The sequence below is a fragment of the Gopherus flavomarginatus genome, chromosome 8, assembly GCF_025201925.1.
Source record: "Gopherus flavomarginatus isolate rGopFla2 chromosome 8, rGopFla2.mat.asm, whole genome shotgun sequence".
Classification (NCBI taxonomy): Eukaryota; Metazoa; Chordata; order Testudines; family Testudinidae; genus Gopherus; species Gopherus flavomarginatus.
The window spans coordinates 3,046,000-3,060,064 of record NC_066624.1 but is presented as its reverse complement, the minus strand read 5'-3'; the positions used below and the strand labels follow the sequence as shown (position 1 = coordinate 3,060,064).

Genomic DNA, 14,065 nt, shown 5'->3' with positions numbered 1-14,065 from the left:
TTTTGCCTTTTGTCACTGTCACCGTATGTGTACTGGATGCCGCTGACAGAGGCGGTACTGCAGTGCTACACAGCAGCATTCATTTGCCTTTGCAGGGTAGCAGAGACGATTACCAGTCGTTCTGTACTGTCTGCTGTGCCATTGTAAATTGGCAATGAGATGACGGTTATCAATCGTTCTGTACCATCTGCTGCTGTCATGGGTGCTCCTGGCTGACCTTCGCTGAGGTCGGCCGGGGGCGCAAAGACAAAAATGGGAATGACCCCCAGGGTCATTCCCTCCTTTATGTTGTATCTAAAAATAGAGTCAGTCCTGCCTAGAATATGGGGCAAGTGTACTAGTGTACCAGAGAACCAGAGAGCACAGCCGCTCCGTGTCAGATCCTACAGAAACGATGAGCTGCATGCCATTTTAGGGGGTGCCCCTGCAACAACCCCACCCGTTGCTTCCCTCCTCCCCCAACCCTTCTGGGCTGCCGTTGCAGGGTCCCCCCATTTATGTGATGAAGTAATAAAGAATGCAGGAATAAGAAACACTGACTTTTTAGTGGAGATAAAATGAGAGGGAGGCAGCCTCCAGCTGCTATGATAGTCCAGGCAGGACATTAAATGGGGGGGAGGGAGAGGAGCCCAGCATCCCGCTGCTATGATAGTCCAGGCAGTACAGACATGAAGGGGGCGGGGGGCTGATGGAGTTCAGCCCCCAGTTGCTATGATGAGGACGGTTACCAGCCGTTCTGTACAATCTGCCGGGAATAACCGGGAGTCATTCCTATTTTTACCCAGGCGCCCCCCGGCCGACCTCACCTGAGGCCAGCCGCCAGGAGCATTCACGGGGTGATGACGAGGACGGCTACCAGTCCTACTGCACTGTACCGTCTGCCACTGGGGAAGGGAGGGGAGAGGATGCTGCTGTTAAGTGCCCCAGCACCGTGTCTACCAGCAGCATGCAGTAGACATACGGTGACATTGAAAAAAGTCAAGAAATGATTTTTTTCCCTTTTCTTTCACGGGGGGGGAGAGGGAGTAAATTGACAAGATATACCCTGAACCACCTCAGACAATGTGTTTGACCCTACAGGCATTGGGAGCTCAGCCAAGAATGCAAATACTTTTCGGAGACTGCAGGGACTGTGGGATAGTTGGAGTCCTCAGTCACCCCTCCCTTCCTCCATGAGCGTCCAATTGATTCTTTGGCTTTCCGTTATGCTTGTCACACAGCACTGTGCTGTGGACTCTGTATCATAGCCTGGAGATTTTTTTCAAATGCTTTGGCATTTCGTCTTCTGTAATGGAGCTCTGATAGAACAGATTTGTCTCCCCGTACAGCAATTAGTTCCAGTATCTCCCGTACGGTCCATGCTGGAGCTCTTTTTGGATTTGGGACTGCATCGTCACCCGTGCTGATCAGCGCTCCATGCTGGGCAAACAGGAAATGAAATTCAAAAGTTCGCAGGGCTTTTCCTGTCTACCTGGCCAGTGTCTCCAAGTTCAGATCGCTTTCCAGAGCAGTCACAGTGGTGCACTGTGGGATACAGCCCGGAGGCCAATACTGTCGATTTGCGTCCACACTAACCCTAATCCGATATGATAATACTGATTTCAGCTCTACTCCTCTCATCGGGGAGGAGTACAGAAACCAGTTTAAAGAGCCCTTTATATCGGTATAAAGGGCCTCGTTGTGTGGACGGGTGCAGCGTTAAATCGGTTTAACACTGCTAAAATCGGTATAAACGCGTAGTGTAGACCAGGCCTCAGCCTTTCAATTTTATGTATTTGTGTGTCATGCTGGTGGTTTGAGATGACAGGCTTTAAAATTAACCCTGGCCCATCGCACCTGTTTAGGAGTTTCAGTACTTGTCTAAGGGCTTGTCTACATCACAAAGTTGCAGCGCTGGGTGAGGGAGTTACAGCGCTGCAACTTAGGAGGTGTACACATCTGCAGGGCACCACCAGCGCTGCAACTCCCTGTTTGCAGCGCTGGCCGTACTCCCGTTTTGTCTCGGGTGTAGAGGATCCAGCGCTGGTAATCAAGTGTAGACACTTACCAGTGCTTTTCTTGACCTCCGTGGAATAAGCAGGTATCCCAGCATACCTGAGGAAGTCTCTGGTAATCAAGCTGGTCTCCTTCCCCGGTTTGCTCTCGCGTTCCCCGAACCCCGAGCAAGCAGGTCTCCTTCCCTGCAGTTTGCAGGGGGGTTCGGGGAACGCGAGAGCAAACCGCGGCGAAGCTGGTCTCCTTCCCCGGTTTGCTCTCGCGTTCCCCGAACCCCGAGCAAGCAGGTCTCCTTCCCTGCTGTTTGCTGGGTGGTTCCGGGAACGCGAGAGCAAACCGCGGCGAAGCTGGTCTCCTTTCCCAGTTTGCTCTCGCGTTCCACGAACAAGCAGGTCTCCTTCCCTGCGGTTTGCAGGGGGGTTCGGGGAACGCGAGAGCAAACCGCGACGAAGCTGGTCTCCTTTCCCGGTTTGCTCTCGCGTTCCCTGAACCCCCGAGCAAGCAGGTCTCCTTCCCTACGGTTTGCAGGGTGGTTCGGGGAACGCGAGAGCAAACCGCGGCGAAGCTGGTCTCCTTCCCCAGTTTGCTCTCGCGTTCCCCGAACCCCCCTTGAAGCCGCCCAACAGCGCTGCAGTGTGGCCACATCTAACACCACTTGCAGCGCTGGTTGCTGTAAGTGTGGCCACTCTGCAGCGCTGGCCCTATACAGCTGTACTAATACAGCTGTAACAACCAGCGCTGCAAAATTGTAGATGTAGACATACCCTTAGATTGAATAAAAGCAAGTTCTAGAGTAATATTTAATCTCTGAAAACTGAAGACATTTGTAATCAGTGTATACAAAATGTGATTCAGTTCTCTGAAAACGGTTTGCTAACCTGACCTGATTTATTTAAAATTAAGAGGTTTAATTTGCTTTCAAGACAGCAGCAGTTTTAACATTATAGGTTGCTACAACATGCACTGTAGTCAAACTATATTACTTGCTCTTAAGTTTCTGGTCACATCTCCTCTCAAGCTGCTATTCTGAATACCTCATTCATATCCCTTTCTCAGGGCCATGTCTGTGCCTGTCATAAGGCCCCTAAATTTGGAACTCCCTTTCTGACCCCATCCTGTTTCCAGGTACCTCCTCTAAACTCTCCACCAAGGAAACTTAAACTATGGTTTCTTTTTAAATTATTGTACTGTTCTCAGATGCCTGCATTACTTTCACAAGCAACCAAATGATTGTATTTTTGCCCTTGGCCTCTTACAGTTTGCCTATTCCCTTAGTCTTCAACAGGGTAAACTGATTTATATCAGTGATTTAATTCAGCAGCAGGAAATCTTGATAACAATAATCAATTTTAATCTTGTTTTTCATGTGTACTTTTTATTTGTCTAAAGAGAGGTTGATTCTCATTGTTTTTAATTTGGTACTACTTTTTGCTAATCAGGAGTATATACTATAGCAGTTGTATAATTTGACACATACTTATTCAGATTCTTAATTTTTACTTTGTTAGAAAATAGTGAATTATGCATTTCTTATTTCCTAGATGATTAAGTATTTTTACTTCTGATTTGTGTCAAACTGCATTTGGATGGAAATTGAAATTCAATTAAAATGCACAAAAATAATAAAGTGGTTTATTAGTTAAATAAAATTATCTTAAATATCCTGGCTACACAAGGAGAAAAGCGAGTTTATGAAAATGTTTTGCCTTTAAAACTGGTTTATTAAACAAGGAAAATATTATCAATAATTAGTGAATTGACGTGATTGTTTCTGGTCACCATGTCATTAAAGATTTTAGAACTAGTAGATCTCATCCTCTCTCACCTCACTTTTATTCATAGATAGTAGCAGGAAAACCAACTTTCATGCTTTTTCATTTGGTTTCTCAACTCTGAACGAATGAATAATTTAACTGAACTAGCTGAAGAAACAGATGAGTGAAATATTTTCTCTGCAACTGCAGAAGCTATTAAAAGCTGGTTTGTCGCTTCAACAGACTCTGGTTCCAGGTGTTTAGCCAATGACTTCCACCAATTCAGTGGTTTGAAGTGTCTTTAAAACTTCAGCAGCAAACATGTACTTCTTGAATATTTTTATTTAGATTATCTTACTATATTTTATTAGGTTTAGGCCTTAACACAGGTGGTCATCATTTTAATTTTAAATACATTTTCTTTTAAAAAATAAACCTATTTAAATAATTTTAAAAAACATTTTAAATCATTGATTTTTTTTTTATCTACCCCAGTCCTCAGTCCTGCAAACAAAATTGCATAAACAGAGCCCTGTTCCCACACAGAGCTACCTTTAAGTCAGTACGGCCCTACATAGTTTTCTTTGCAGGCTTGGATCCTGGAAGCTATTTGGGTTAGACCTGTATTCTTTTTTGTAAAGTGCCATACACTTCTGTGGTGCTGTATAAGTAGTACATAGCAGTCGCTACAAAAGGTGATATCACATTCCCAAATCAAGAATTCATGTGTCAGGTGTCCTTTCAGGCAATCTTTGAGTGAGTGACAATGGGATTCTAATGCAATAGGTGGAACACAAGCTGGGTCTATATATCCATATGTGCCTGGGTGGGACACTTTTAAAGAAATGTGACTAACACAGGTCCTTCTGAATCCCTAATGCTTTCACCCTCTTAGACATGTTTCAAGTTTGCTTCGTATCAGTTTGCACCAGACACTGGAAGGGTTGTGTGAGAAGGAGGATTAGAAAAGCAGTTATACCTACTTCTATTTTTACTTTTTTTTGAGCACACCACAGTGTGTACAGAGCAAGATAAATGAAAGCTGTGGCAGGCTAAGCAGCAACTGTATTGAATGCAAACCAGGGGGAACAATTGGGCAAGAGTTTGTCTTCTTCTGCACCTGCAGGACAGAAAACATATAGGTTATTCAAGGATATCTTTAACTACGCAGAGTATCTGAATGTATCTCTGAAACTGTCTTATATGAATAACATATTTTTTCATTGAGTTGTCTATTTATAAATGTATTAATTTCACTACTGCTGCACTCAAAATCAAATTACCATGCTAAATTCAAGCACTCTTTTTTTTGTTTTAACAGCCACAGTGGAATGTTACAATCCAAGAATGAATGAATGGAGCTATGTTGCAAAAATGAATGAGCCCCACTATGGTCACGCTGGAACGGTGTATGGGGGATTAATGTATATTTCAGGTAAATCCTTCTTATAAGTTTATGAACAAAATCCACCACACGAGGCATATTGACTACATAGTTTTTCCTACTCCAGTGGGTGAAGGAAGATTAAAAGAAGTGTTCTTACTTTAGATAAAAAACATACTCATGTTTCAAACGATTCATAGCTTCATACAAAGTTAGTCAAATAACATATACTTAAGAAAATCTCTAAAAGAACCATTTTAGATAAAAATACCACAGTTGTTAGATGCTTGTTTTAAACATCTCTAATTTGCAGTGCTCACTGGTACATCTTAACCTTCAGTGCTGCATTTTTATGAACACAAACACTCATATAGAATTTGTCATTTAGCCCTTAAATAAATAGTTACCTCACTAAGGACTGGAGAGGTTAGTTAATGCTACAAATACTGAGATAAAAGTATCAACTTATGTAAGACAAAGTTGGAAGGATTTTAAGATTAATCACAGTATGTGAATGGTGTCTTTACTTCTTTCATTGCTTCTGTGTTGCTATAACTTTGGTTGGCCCTGTGCCTCTGAAAGGCGATAATGTAATGCATGCTGTTCAAATCAGGGGCCATAGTTATTCCTGAGAAAGCAAGTTCTCCAATCTCCCAGATAATTGTTCTCTTTTTTGGGGAATTAATTCCATGCCAAGTCAATAAATGATCCCACCTGTGGCATTTACTAGGGTAGTGGCATTTACTAGGCTCCGTGCCCACATTTTTGCCTCATGCTTGTTCAAAATAACACTTGGCTCAGAATTTCCACTGACCTCAGAGAAGGACACTTCCTTTTTATAGCGATAGTGCAGTTGAAATGAGTGCATTGCACCCAGTGTATATTCTGCGACCACTCTAACAATTCTGTTTGCCCTCCTTCAAGACTCAAATGCAGATATTCTAGGACATTGGTTTATTAGATATAGATTGAACCCAGGCATGACAGGGTGGTCTTAGTAAATGGATTTCTTGAGAGAAGGGATCTGTATTTTTTTACATGTTACATATTGGGTAAAATCAGGGATTTGTCATGCTGTAAAAGTTGTTTTAAAGGTAGATTTCTGCCCTCACGTAATTTATTTTAGCAGATGTCCCATTTGCACTTTTGTTTGTAGGAAGTGATCTGAGAAGCAGGTAAGTTGCCTCTGAAATTTGCGCTGTTTGAGGGGATGTCAAAGTTGCTGTTCAACATCAACTGAAGTGGCAGCAGTGACATGACTTGAAAGTGAGTAAGTGCTGCTTGGAAATGGGTCAAATGGAACAAAAATCCTTCCTCAGGCAGCACTGTCCATTTCACTCAAACCCCCCACTGCTGGTTCTTCAGCTGATGTCAGAGTATCTCTGATATGCTCTTGACAGAGGTGCTCTTCAGATGTAGCTTACTCACACTTGGCCAATTGTCCGTTGCTAGAGAGCAGGTAAAAGAGATACTAATATACACTTGTAAATCACAGTCTGTCAGATTGGGACCATGGGCAGGGAGAGTGTGCTCACTTCTCAGAACTGTTGCTGGTTCTTTAATTTCAGGCTCTTGAAATAAATAAAGTGGAGGAAAGTTTGCCAAATCAGAAAGTGTAAAATGGGAAAGGAATATAACTATTTTCTCTCTTTTAAAAAAAAAAAAGATTCTTATAAACAATGGAGAATTAGTCAGAGAGCCAAGTTGCCTCTCAAGTCCACAACTAGAGGGAGACCTTTGCACATGTATATCTCACCAGTTCAGTTCAGAGGGAGGGCTCAGCTTCCTCTGAGGAACAGTACTCTCCCCTCTTCAGGACCCAGCGGAATCCTCTTCACATTGTCCAAGTTTTGTATTGACAGAGGTAGAAACTGGGTGATCTGTAATGAGGAATGGACAGGATACAGACAGAGCCAAGGAAGATGCATTTTTTCCCCAGCACCATCTATGGCTACAAGGTTCTTACTCAGAAAAGAGAATACAACCTGGGGCTATGTTATCTTGCTGATTGAGCCATTCCCCAGAATTCCCAGGTGCGGCCACACTCAGGGAGCATCCCTACTAATGCAGGTACCATGGTGTGGAGATGGGTATATTCCACACAAATGTTTCTGGTCTCCCATATCTATATCCTTGGGCTGTGGTTCTCAGGCAGGAGTCCGTGTACCCCTGGAGGTATGCAGAGGTCTTCCAGGGGGAACATTAAGTCATCTGGATACTTGCCTAGTTTTACAACAGGTTACGTAAAAAGCACTAGAACAGTCAGTATACACTAAAATTTAATATAGACAATGACTAGTTTATACTGCTCTATATGCTCTACGCTGAAATGTAAGTACAATATTTATATTCCAATTGATTTATTTTATAAATGTATGGTAAAAATTAGAAAGTCAGCAATTTTTATGTAACTGTGCTGCGACACTTTTGTATTTTTATGTCTGATTTTTGTAAGCAAGTAGTTTTTAAGTGAAGTGAAACTTGGGGTGTGCAAGATGTATCAGACTCCTGAAAGAGGTGCAGACATGTGGAAAGGTTGAGAGCCACTGTCCTTGGAGATCTTCTAGAATTAGTTGAAATACTGTTACATTTTTGCTATGACTTGTTTACTGCAGGGTCAATATTACTTTGATTTCTTTCTGTCTTTCTATAGGCGGAATTACCCATGATACTTTCCAAAAAGAACTTATGTGCTTTGACCCTGACACAGACAAATGGACTCAGAAGGCTCCAATGACAACAGTCAGAGGTCTGCACTGCATGTGTACTGTTGGAGACAAGCTTTATGTTATTGGCGGAAATCACTTTAGAGGAACAAGTGATTATGATGATGTTCTAAGCTGTGAATATTATTCACCCACCCTAGACCAGTGGACTCCAATTGCTGCTATGTTACGTGGGCAAAGTGATGTTGGGGTTGCTGTCTTTGAAAATAAAATCTACGTTGTTGGAGGGTACTCTTGGAATAATCGTTGTATGGTGGAAATAGTCCAGAAATATGACCCGGAAAAGGATGAGTGGCACAAGGTCTTTGACCTCCCAGAATCACTCGGTGGCATTCGAGCCTGCACTCTTACAGTTTTCCCACCAGAAGACAACACAGGGTCACCTTCTAGAGAGTCACCTCTTTCAGCACCTTAAAAAAATCCTTTGACTTACGGTGTTGTGGTAATACCTTTGCACTGCATCATGGAGTGTCTCATTTTTCTTCAGCAGTATCTGTTAGGCTTAGCCTACAGCAATTCGTACAGTTACTGAGGGAGGAAAAAAAAACACTTGTGCTGTTTGTTTGGCCTAGAATGTTTATCGAGTGGTTGACAAAGATTATGGAAAAATGTACTCAACAGAGCCAAATCTTTAACAAGTGAAAAACGAGATATTGTCTATAAAATATATGAATTAGGTACGTTTTTAATGTTGTGTATTGGGTGTGAGGTACCTTACAACTTACATTAGGAAGCCCAATAAATCATATTGGAAGGGGTTGCAGTGAACATGTAATTATGTTCACTTAACTTTATATTTGAAAGTCTTTCTTCCTTTCATCTTTGATTGCAGATTTTAAAGGGAGGCAGCCTACACCCATGTGAACTATGACAAAAGGTTGCCAGCAGGCCTGAGCTACCTCCCTCTTTTGACAGAGTATTTTTGACATATCTCTTTACTGCCCAACTGGGTGGGTGCTTTAAGAGCATATGGAGTTTCTTAGGCAGACAGGAGAAATCAAATAATAATTTAAAAAATATTAATATTATGCAGCAGGTGGACCCTGTGTAGGCCCCGGGTTTTTTAATAACATATATTGAGGGTTTTTTCCCTGACTCAATTAAGTGACACTTCAAAGAGAAGACTTAAAATGTTCGGGCTTTTTAATTTTTGGTCTCTTCCTCCTCCCCCACACACCCAGTAATCAGCTTCTGCTTATAAGGGAGCTTAAACTATTAATAAATTGGAATTCAGTACAGTTGTATGACCTGTTGTATGCCTGTATTGAGTTATGTAGATAAGGGCTAGAAATGTTAATTCACGCCACTAAATTTGACCAAATTGTTCTTCAGATCAAATTTAATCTAATATTTCTCCTTTGCTGATGAGATAACTTACATATTACATGTCCTCTGTATAGTCTCAGTTAATAAGGTTATTTAGCACAAAGTGCAGCTTCAGCAGGAGAGCTGCTTTTTGCTCAGTGAACTCAGACTACCATGTTTTACCTTCTTTTGTTCAATAAAACTTTTAACTGCAATTATTCAGCCTAAGATACCTCATTAATGTTATTTGGATTTTCTTCTTCTGCTCATTGTTGCCAGGGATACACATTGCGTATATCTGTGTGGGCAGATTAATTTGCTAGGAAACCAATTCACAAGTGGTCTCAAATGGGTACTTTGACCTACTTTCAAGGAACTATTTTGGCCATACTTGTCTATTGTAATTTTAAGGACTGAAAATGTGGAAATATGTGAACAATTGTGCATAGAGTGAGCTAATATTTAAATGTTCAGCAGTACAAATGTACTATACAGTAATCTTTATTGGATCCAACATAGTAATTTGCTTCTGAAAACGTTTTTTAAAAAGTTCTAGTTTTAAATCAAATTAAATTAAAATGCAGGGCAAATAATCGCAAATGTTAGTCAGTTTTGATTATCTAAACTCAAAATCCTCATTGTTTTTGGTTTTCCATCATAAAAAGCACAAGAATTTGTACTAATTGCTAGCAATCATGGTGGCTTTTGCAGACATCTGGAGATGGGCGTTTACATTATTTAACTTATTTTATTATGGTATCTGTTACCAGTTACAATATAAATCTTAGTAGCATGCTCTCAGCATGAGTGTCCTTTTCCGCATTTTTCCACTATAACAATATTGGGGTTGAACCCCAAATCTTCTAACTGCTGGTGTTTGGTTTTCTCTGATGGAATTTAATTGGTCAAGTATCCTTCACTCATTATTCAAATATACTTTTATCACAGGTTTTGTATTTTAACATTATTTTGCTTAAAAGCAAAGTGGATCTTCCTAAAAACATTTTCTAACTCTGGGATAGTTATGTTAAGTTACTGCAGGCGATCCTGTATGGAATGAAAAATTGAATGCTCTTGGGAAATATTTGACCTGTCGACCAAATGAGTATAGGTAAAATATTTTGTTTCACTCATAGGAAACAGAAGATGAGAAAATATTGCTGTCACTAATGCAGGTATTTAACGTACACTTTATCTATTTTTAGATTAAATGTCAACTCTAGTGAACTATTGTGAACATAAAACCCAGAGGCCTGTATCATATTTACTTTATTTTTTAAGTAGAAAAGAAATCTTCCTCCTAGAAAGAGAAACAGCAACTCATTTTGGATAATTCAAGTATGGTTTTGGTTTCTGATTCCTTAGGGTCCACTTCTTGAAAGTGGATCTTAGCCCTTGATGGTCTGCACTCTGAAGATGCTGATGATGGAAAGACCCTTTGGCGATATCTTCCTGAAGGTTAGAAGAGAAAGTCTAGCAGCTTCCCTGTCTGAGAGCAGCCAGGTAACTGGAACATGGCAACTCTTTCAGTTTTAGGCATTCTTTTTAATAACAAAATATTAGCTGCAATCCTTAAATGCAACGTGCTTGTGTTGAATTTCTGCACCAATGCTGGATGTATATAGGATAATGGATTAGATTTGTCCTTAAATAAAATGCTTCTCCTTTTGAATTTTTTTCCTGTTGTTTTTATGGCTAAAGAATTCTGCCACACAATGAAATTATTTCAGATCAGTTCACCAGGATTTAAGAGTAAATCTCAAAGACTCAACAGAGATGGCAAATTGTTTTTCTTTCGTGGTGTGCTGTTGAATAACTTGACACTAACTGCATCTCTTTTCATGGTAACCTGACAGAGCCTCAGTCTGTGACTCTAGAAGGAATTATGGAAAGCTGCTTCCAGGAGAAGGATATTAACCCTCCACTTTTAGCAAGATTGCTTTCATGGAGAGATAATGAGCTGTCATGGCATTAAATGCTCACAGTACACAGATGATGCCCAACTCCTTCACATCAATTGTTAATAGTAACATCTTCTCATTCGCAGTACCAAAGCGAGAATGATAATTGAGTACAAAGCTGATGCTTACCCTGAGCTTGATGCAAGGGATGTTAAGGGGACAGCTGGAAGAGCCATGGTAATCTCCAACACTCAAAGGCCAGAGGTGTCTATCTTCCAACCATTAAGGCAGTTTGTAATCTCAGGGTCAATCTGGACTCCTGTCTTGGTTCCCAAACAGCATTACTAGCAGCTGTTGCTTTTGTCTATTTACAACTGGCCAGGAGACTGTCGCTATCCTCTCAGAAGCCACGTGTTTGACTTCCAGGCTTGACTGCTGCAATGCGCCATACGTTGTCTCAAAGCCATTCCAGATTTCATTTGTTGCTTTGGCTAAATCGTGGTGTTGCTGGACTGTCTTTACAATTTAAAGTTCTTTTTGAAGATGGATGCTCACTAGTTGTCTTGTTGTAGCCTCTCCTTCCCATCTTATTCTAAATAATCATCCCCTGTTCCACTGATGTCTACTCTTTTTGTTCTAGCCTAACGACTGGTTTCACGTGAGAAATGTCCTTTGCCTGGAGAGGTTAACCTGTATCCTAAGTCCTATCTGCCTTGTTTCTGAGTTAAGACAGAGCTCACGTATGTTTATAATTCTCTTAATACTTCTATGTCTTCTGTTTCTGGAAGGTGCACAAAATTTGTAAAATTGTAATGACTTGCCTGATTTAGGAAGGACTGAAGGGCAAAATGCACCATTACTGCTAAGTAACAACTCACTGTTTTCCTAGGAATAAACTTTGGAAAGTTAATCTGATCATAACACAACTTTCAGACACTCAGAAGTCAGCTATGTAAGACCAGTAGACTTGATTCAAAATTACTGACAGTGTTTCTTGAAAAGCAGATATCTGCTTATCTTGCTACGGGAAAAATACTGAGTCTTATACTCCACTGGCTTGCACCTTGCATAGTAAATCATGCGTATACATGTAGTCTGCTACCCGCCTTGTAGAGGTGTACCATCTTGTGCAAGAATCAGGCCCACTGTATAGAATGCTTTACATTTTCAAAGCACTTTACAGCTATTCGTTTCTTTTTACTTAAGCACTGTGTAGTTAATCATAGTTTCCACTTAGCCACAAGAGAATGACCGTTCTTAAAGTATAGCTGTTGTCAGAAAATGTCTATGTAAAAATACAACATGTTTATATTTAAGGAGAAAATCTGTCGAATGTACAGTTATATCAGTTTTGGTGACAGAAATAAGTTTTTGTTCGTTCTTACTCATGTCAGTACTGCAGAACCAGTATAGCGATGGAAACGTGAGCCTGGTTTGGGAAGCAGACCTTTTCTCCTTGGCTGCCACTGACGACGCTCGTGACTTTTGGCATTTACTCTCCTGGTACATCTTTACCCCTGCTGCAAGTTAGGGATCATGTCAGTCTCCTCACAGGGGTCTGGTGAGGCCTAATGGTTGTAAACAGCCTCGCGTGCTCCAGAGAAGGGTACGAAGCAGGGGGTTATTTATTGGGGTGATATTTTTGGTTTATTTCATCCATCAGCAGGGTTAAGTGAATTTATTACCTTATTTTTCATCCCCCATCCTCAGTCTGTTCCACTTGTCTTCCACTACACTCACTCTTTCTGGTGGAGAAGACCACAGTAGCCTCAGGTTTCCATCTTCAACAAAACGTTTTGCCTAGTTTCTTCTGTGTGTAAAGATGCTGCCTGTTAGATATTAGGAAGGAATTAAGGCAATTGGTAGCACAAGTGCCCTTCTGAAGTGTTTAGATAACTAGGCTGTTTGCATATTTTCAGGGGATGCAAGTTCATATAGCCTGGGAAAGGTGCTGCTGTGGAGGTTTGTCTGTACTTCATCTGGGGGCATGCCTCCCAGCGCTGGTAGACAGACACGCGCTAGCTCTTCTTGAGCTAGCATGCTAACAATAACTGCGTGAACGTTTGTGACACTGGGTGGTGACACGGGCTAGTCACCCAAGTATGGTCCCTTGTGGGCTTATACTTTGGATCCTAGCCCAGGCTGCAAACGTCAACACTGCTATTTTAGCATGCTAGCTCAAACAGAGCTAAGACATGTCTGTGTACCCGCGCTGGGAGACTTGCTGTCAACTTTAAACTAGGTTCGACGGGGACAGGTGAGCAAGCCCACAGGTAAGTGGGGAACATGAAGACCTGGGAGATGGGTCGGAAACAAGAGGGAGCATGGGCTATAATGGCAGAGAGAAAGGAGGGTCAGGGCAAAACTGGGAGGCAAGATCAAACCAGTATCTTAGATGCCTATATACAAATGCGAGAAGTATGGGTAATAAGCAGGAAGAACTGGAAGTGCTAATAAATAAATACAACTATGACATTGTTGGCATCACTGAAACTTGGTGGGATAATACACATGATTGGAATGTTGGTGTGGATGGGTATAGTTTGCTCAGGAAGGATAGACAGGGGAAAAAGGGAGGAGGTGTTGCCTTATATATTAAAAATGTACACACTTGGACTGAGGTGGAGATGGACATAGGAGACGGAAGTGTTGAGAATCTCTGGGTTAGGATAAAAGGAGTAAAAAACAAGGGTGATGTCGTGCTAGGAGTCTACTACAGGCCACCTAACCAGGTGGAAGAGGTGGATGAGGCTTTTTTCAAACAACTAACAAAATCATCCAAAGCCCAAGATTTGGTGGTGATGGGGGACTTCAGCTATCCAGATATATGTTGGGAAAATAACACCGCGGGGCACAGACTATCCAATAAGTTCCTGGACTGCATTGCAGACAACTTTTTATTTCAGAAGGTTGAAAAAGCTACTGGGGGGAAGCTGTTCTAGACTTGATTTTAACAAATAGGGAAGAACTCGAGAATTTGAAAGTAGAAGGAAGCTTGGG

General features: G+C 41.4%; 1 protein-coding gene across 10 annotated transcripts in view; it reads left to right on the top strand.

Annotated features, from left to right (window-relative positions):
* Positions 1-10,836, top strand: part of KLHL13 (kelch like family member 13) — a 130,874-nt gene extending 120,038 nt beyond the window's left edge. For 9 of the 10 annotated variants that reach the window (XM_050964927.1, XM_050964930.1, XM_050964926.1 and 6 more), the window contains 2 exons: positions 5,071-5,184; positions 7,787-10,836. In XM_050964927.1, the coding sequence (XP_050820884.1) occupies positions 5,071-5,184; positions 7,787-8,274 (602 nt within the window). In that variant the 3' untranslated portion in view covers positions 8,275-10,836. The remainder of the gene's footprint in view (positions 1-5,070; positions 5,185-7,786) is intronic. The other variant, XR_007775882.1, reaches the window with a different exon arrangement.
* Positions 10,837-14,065: the final 3,229 nt, after the last annotated feature.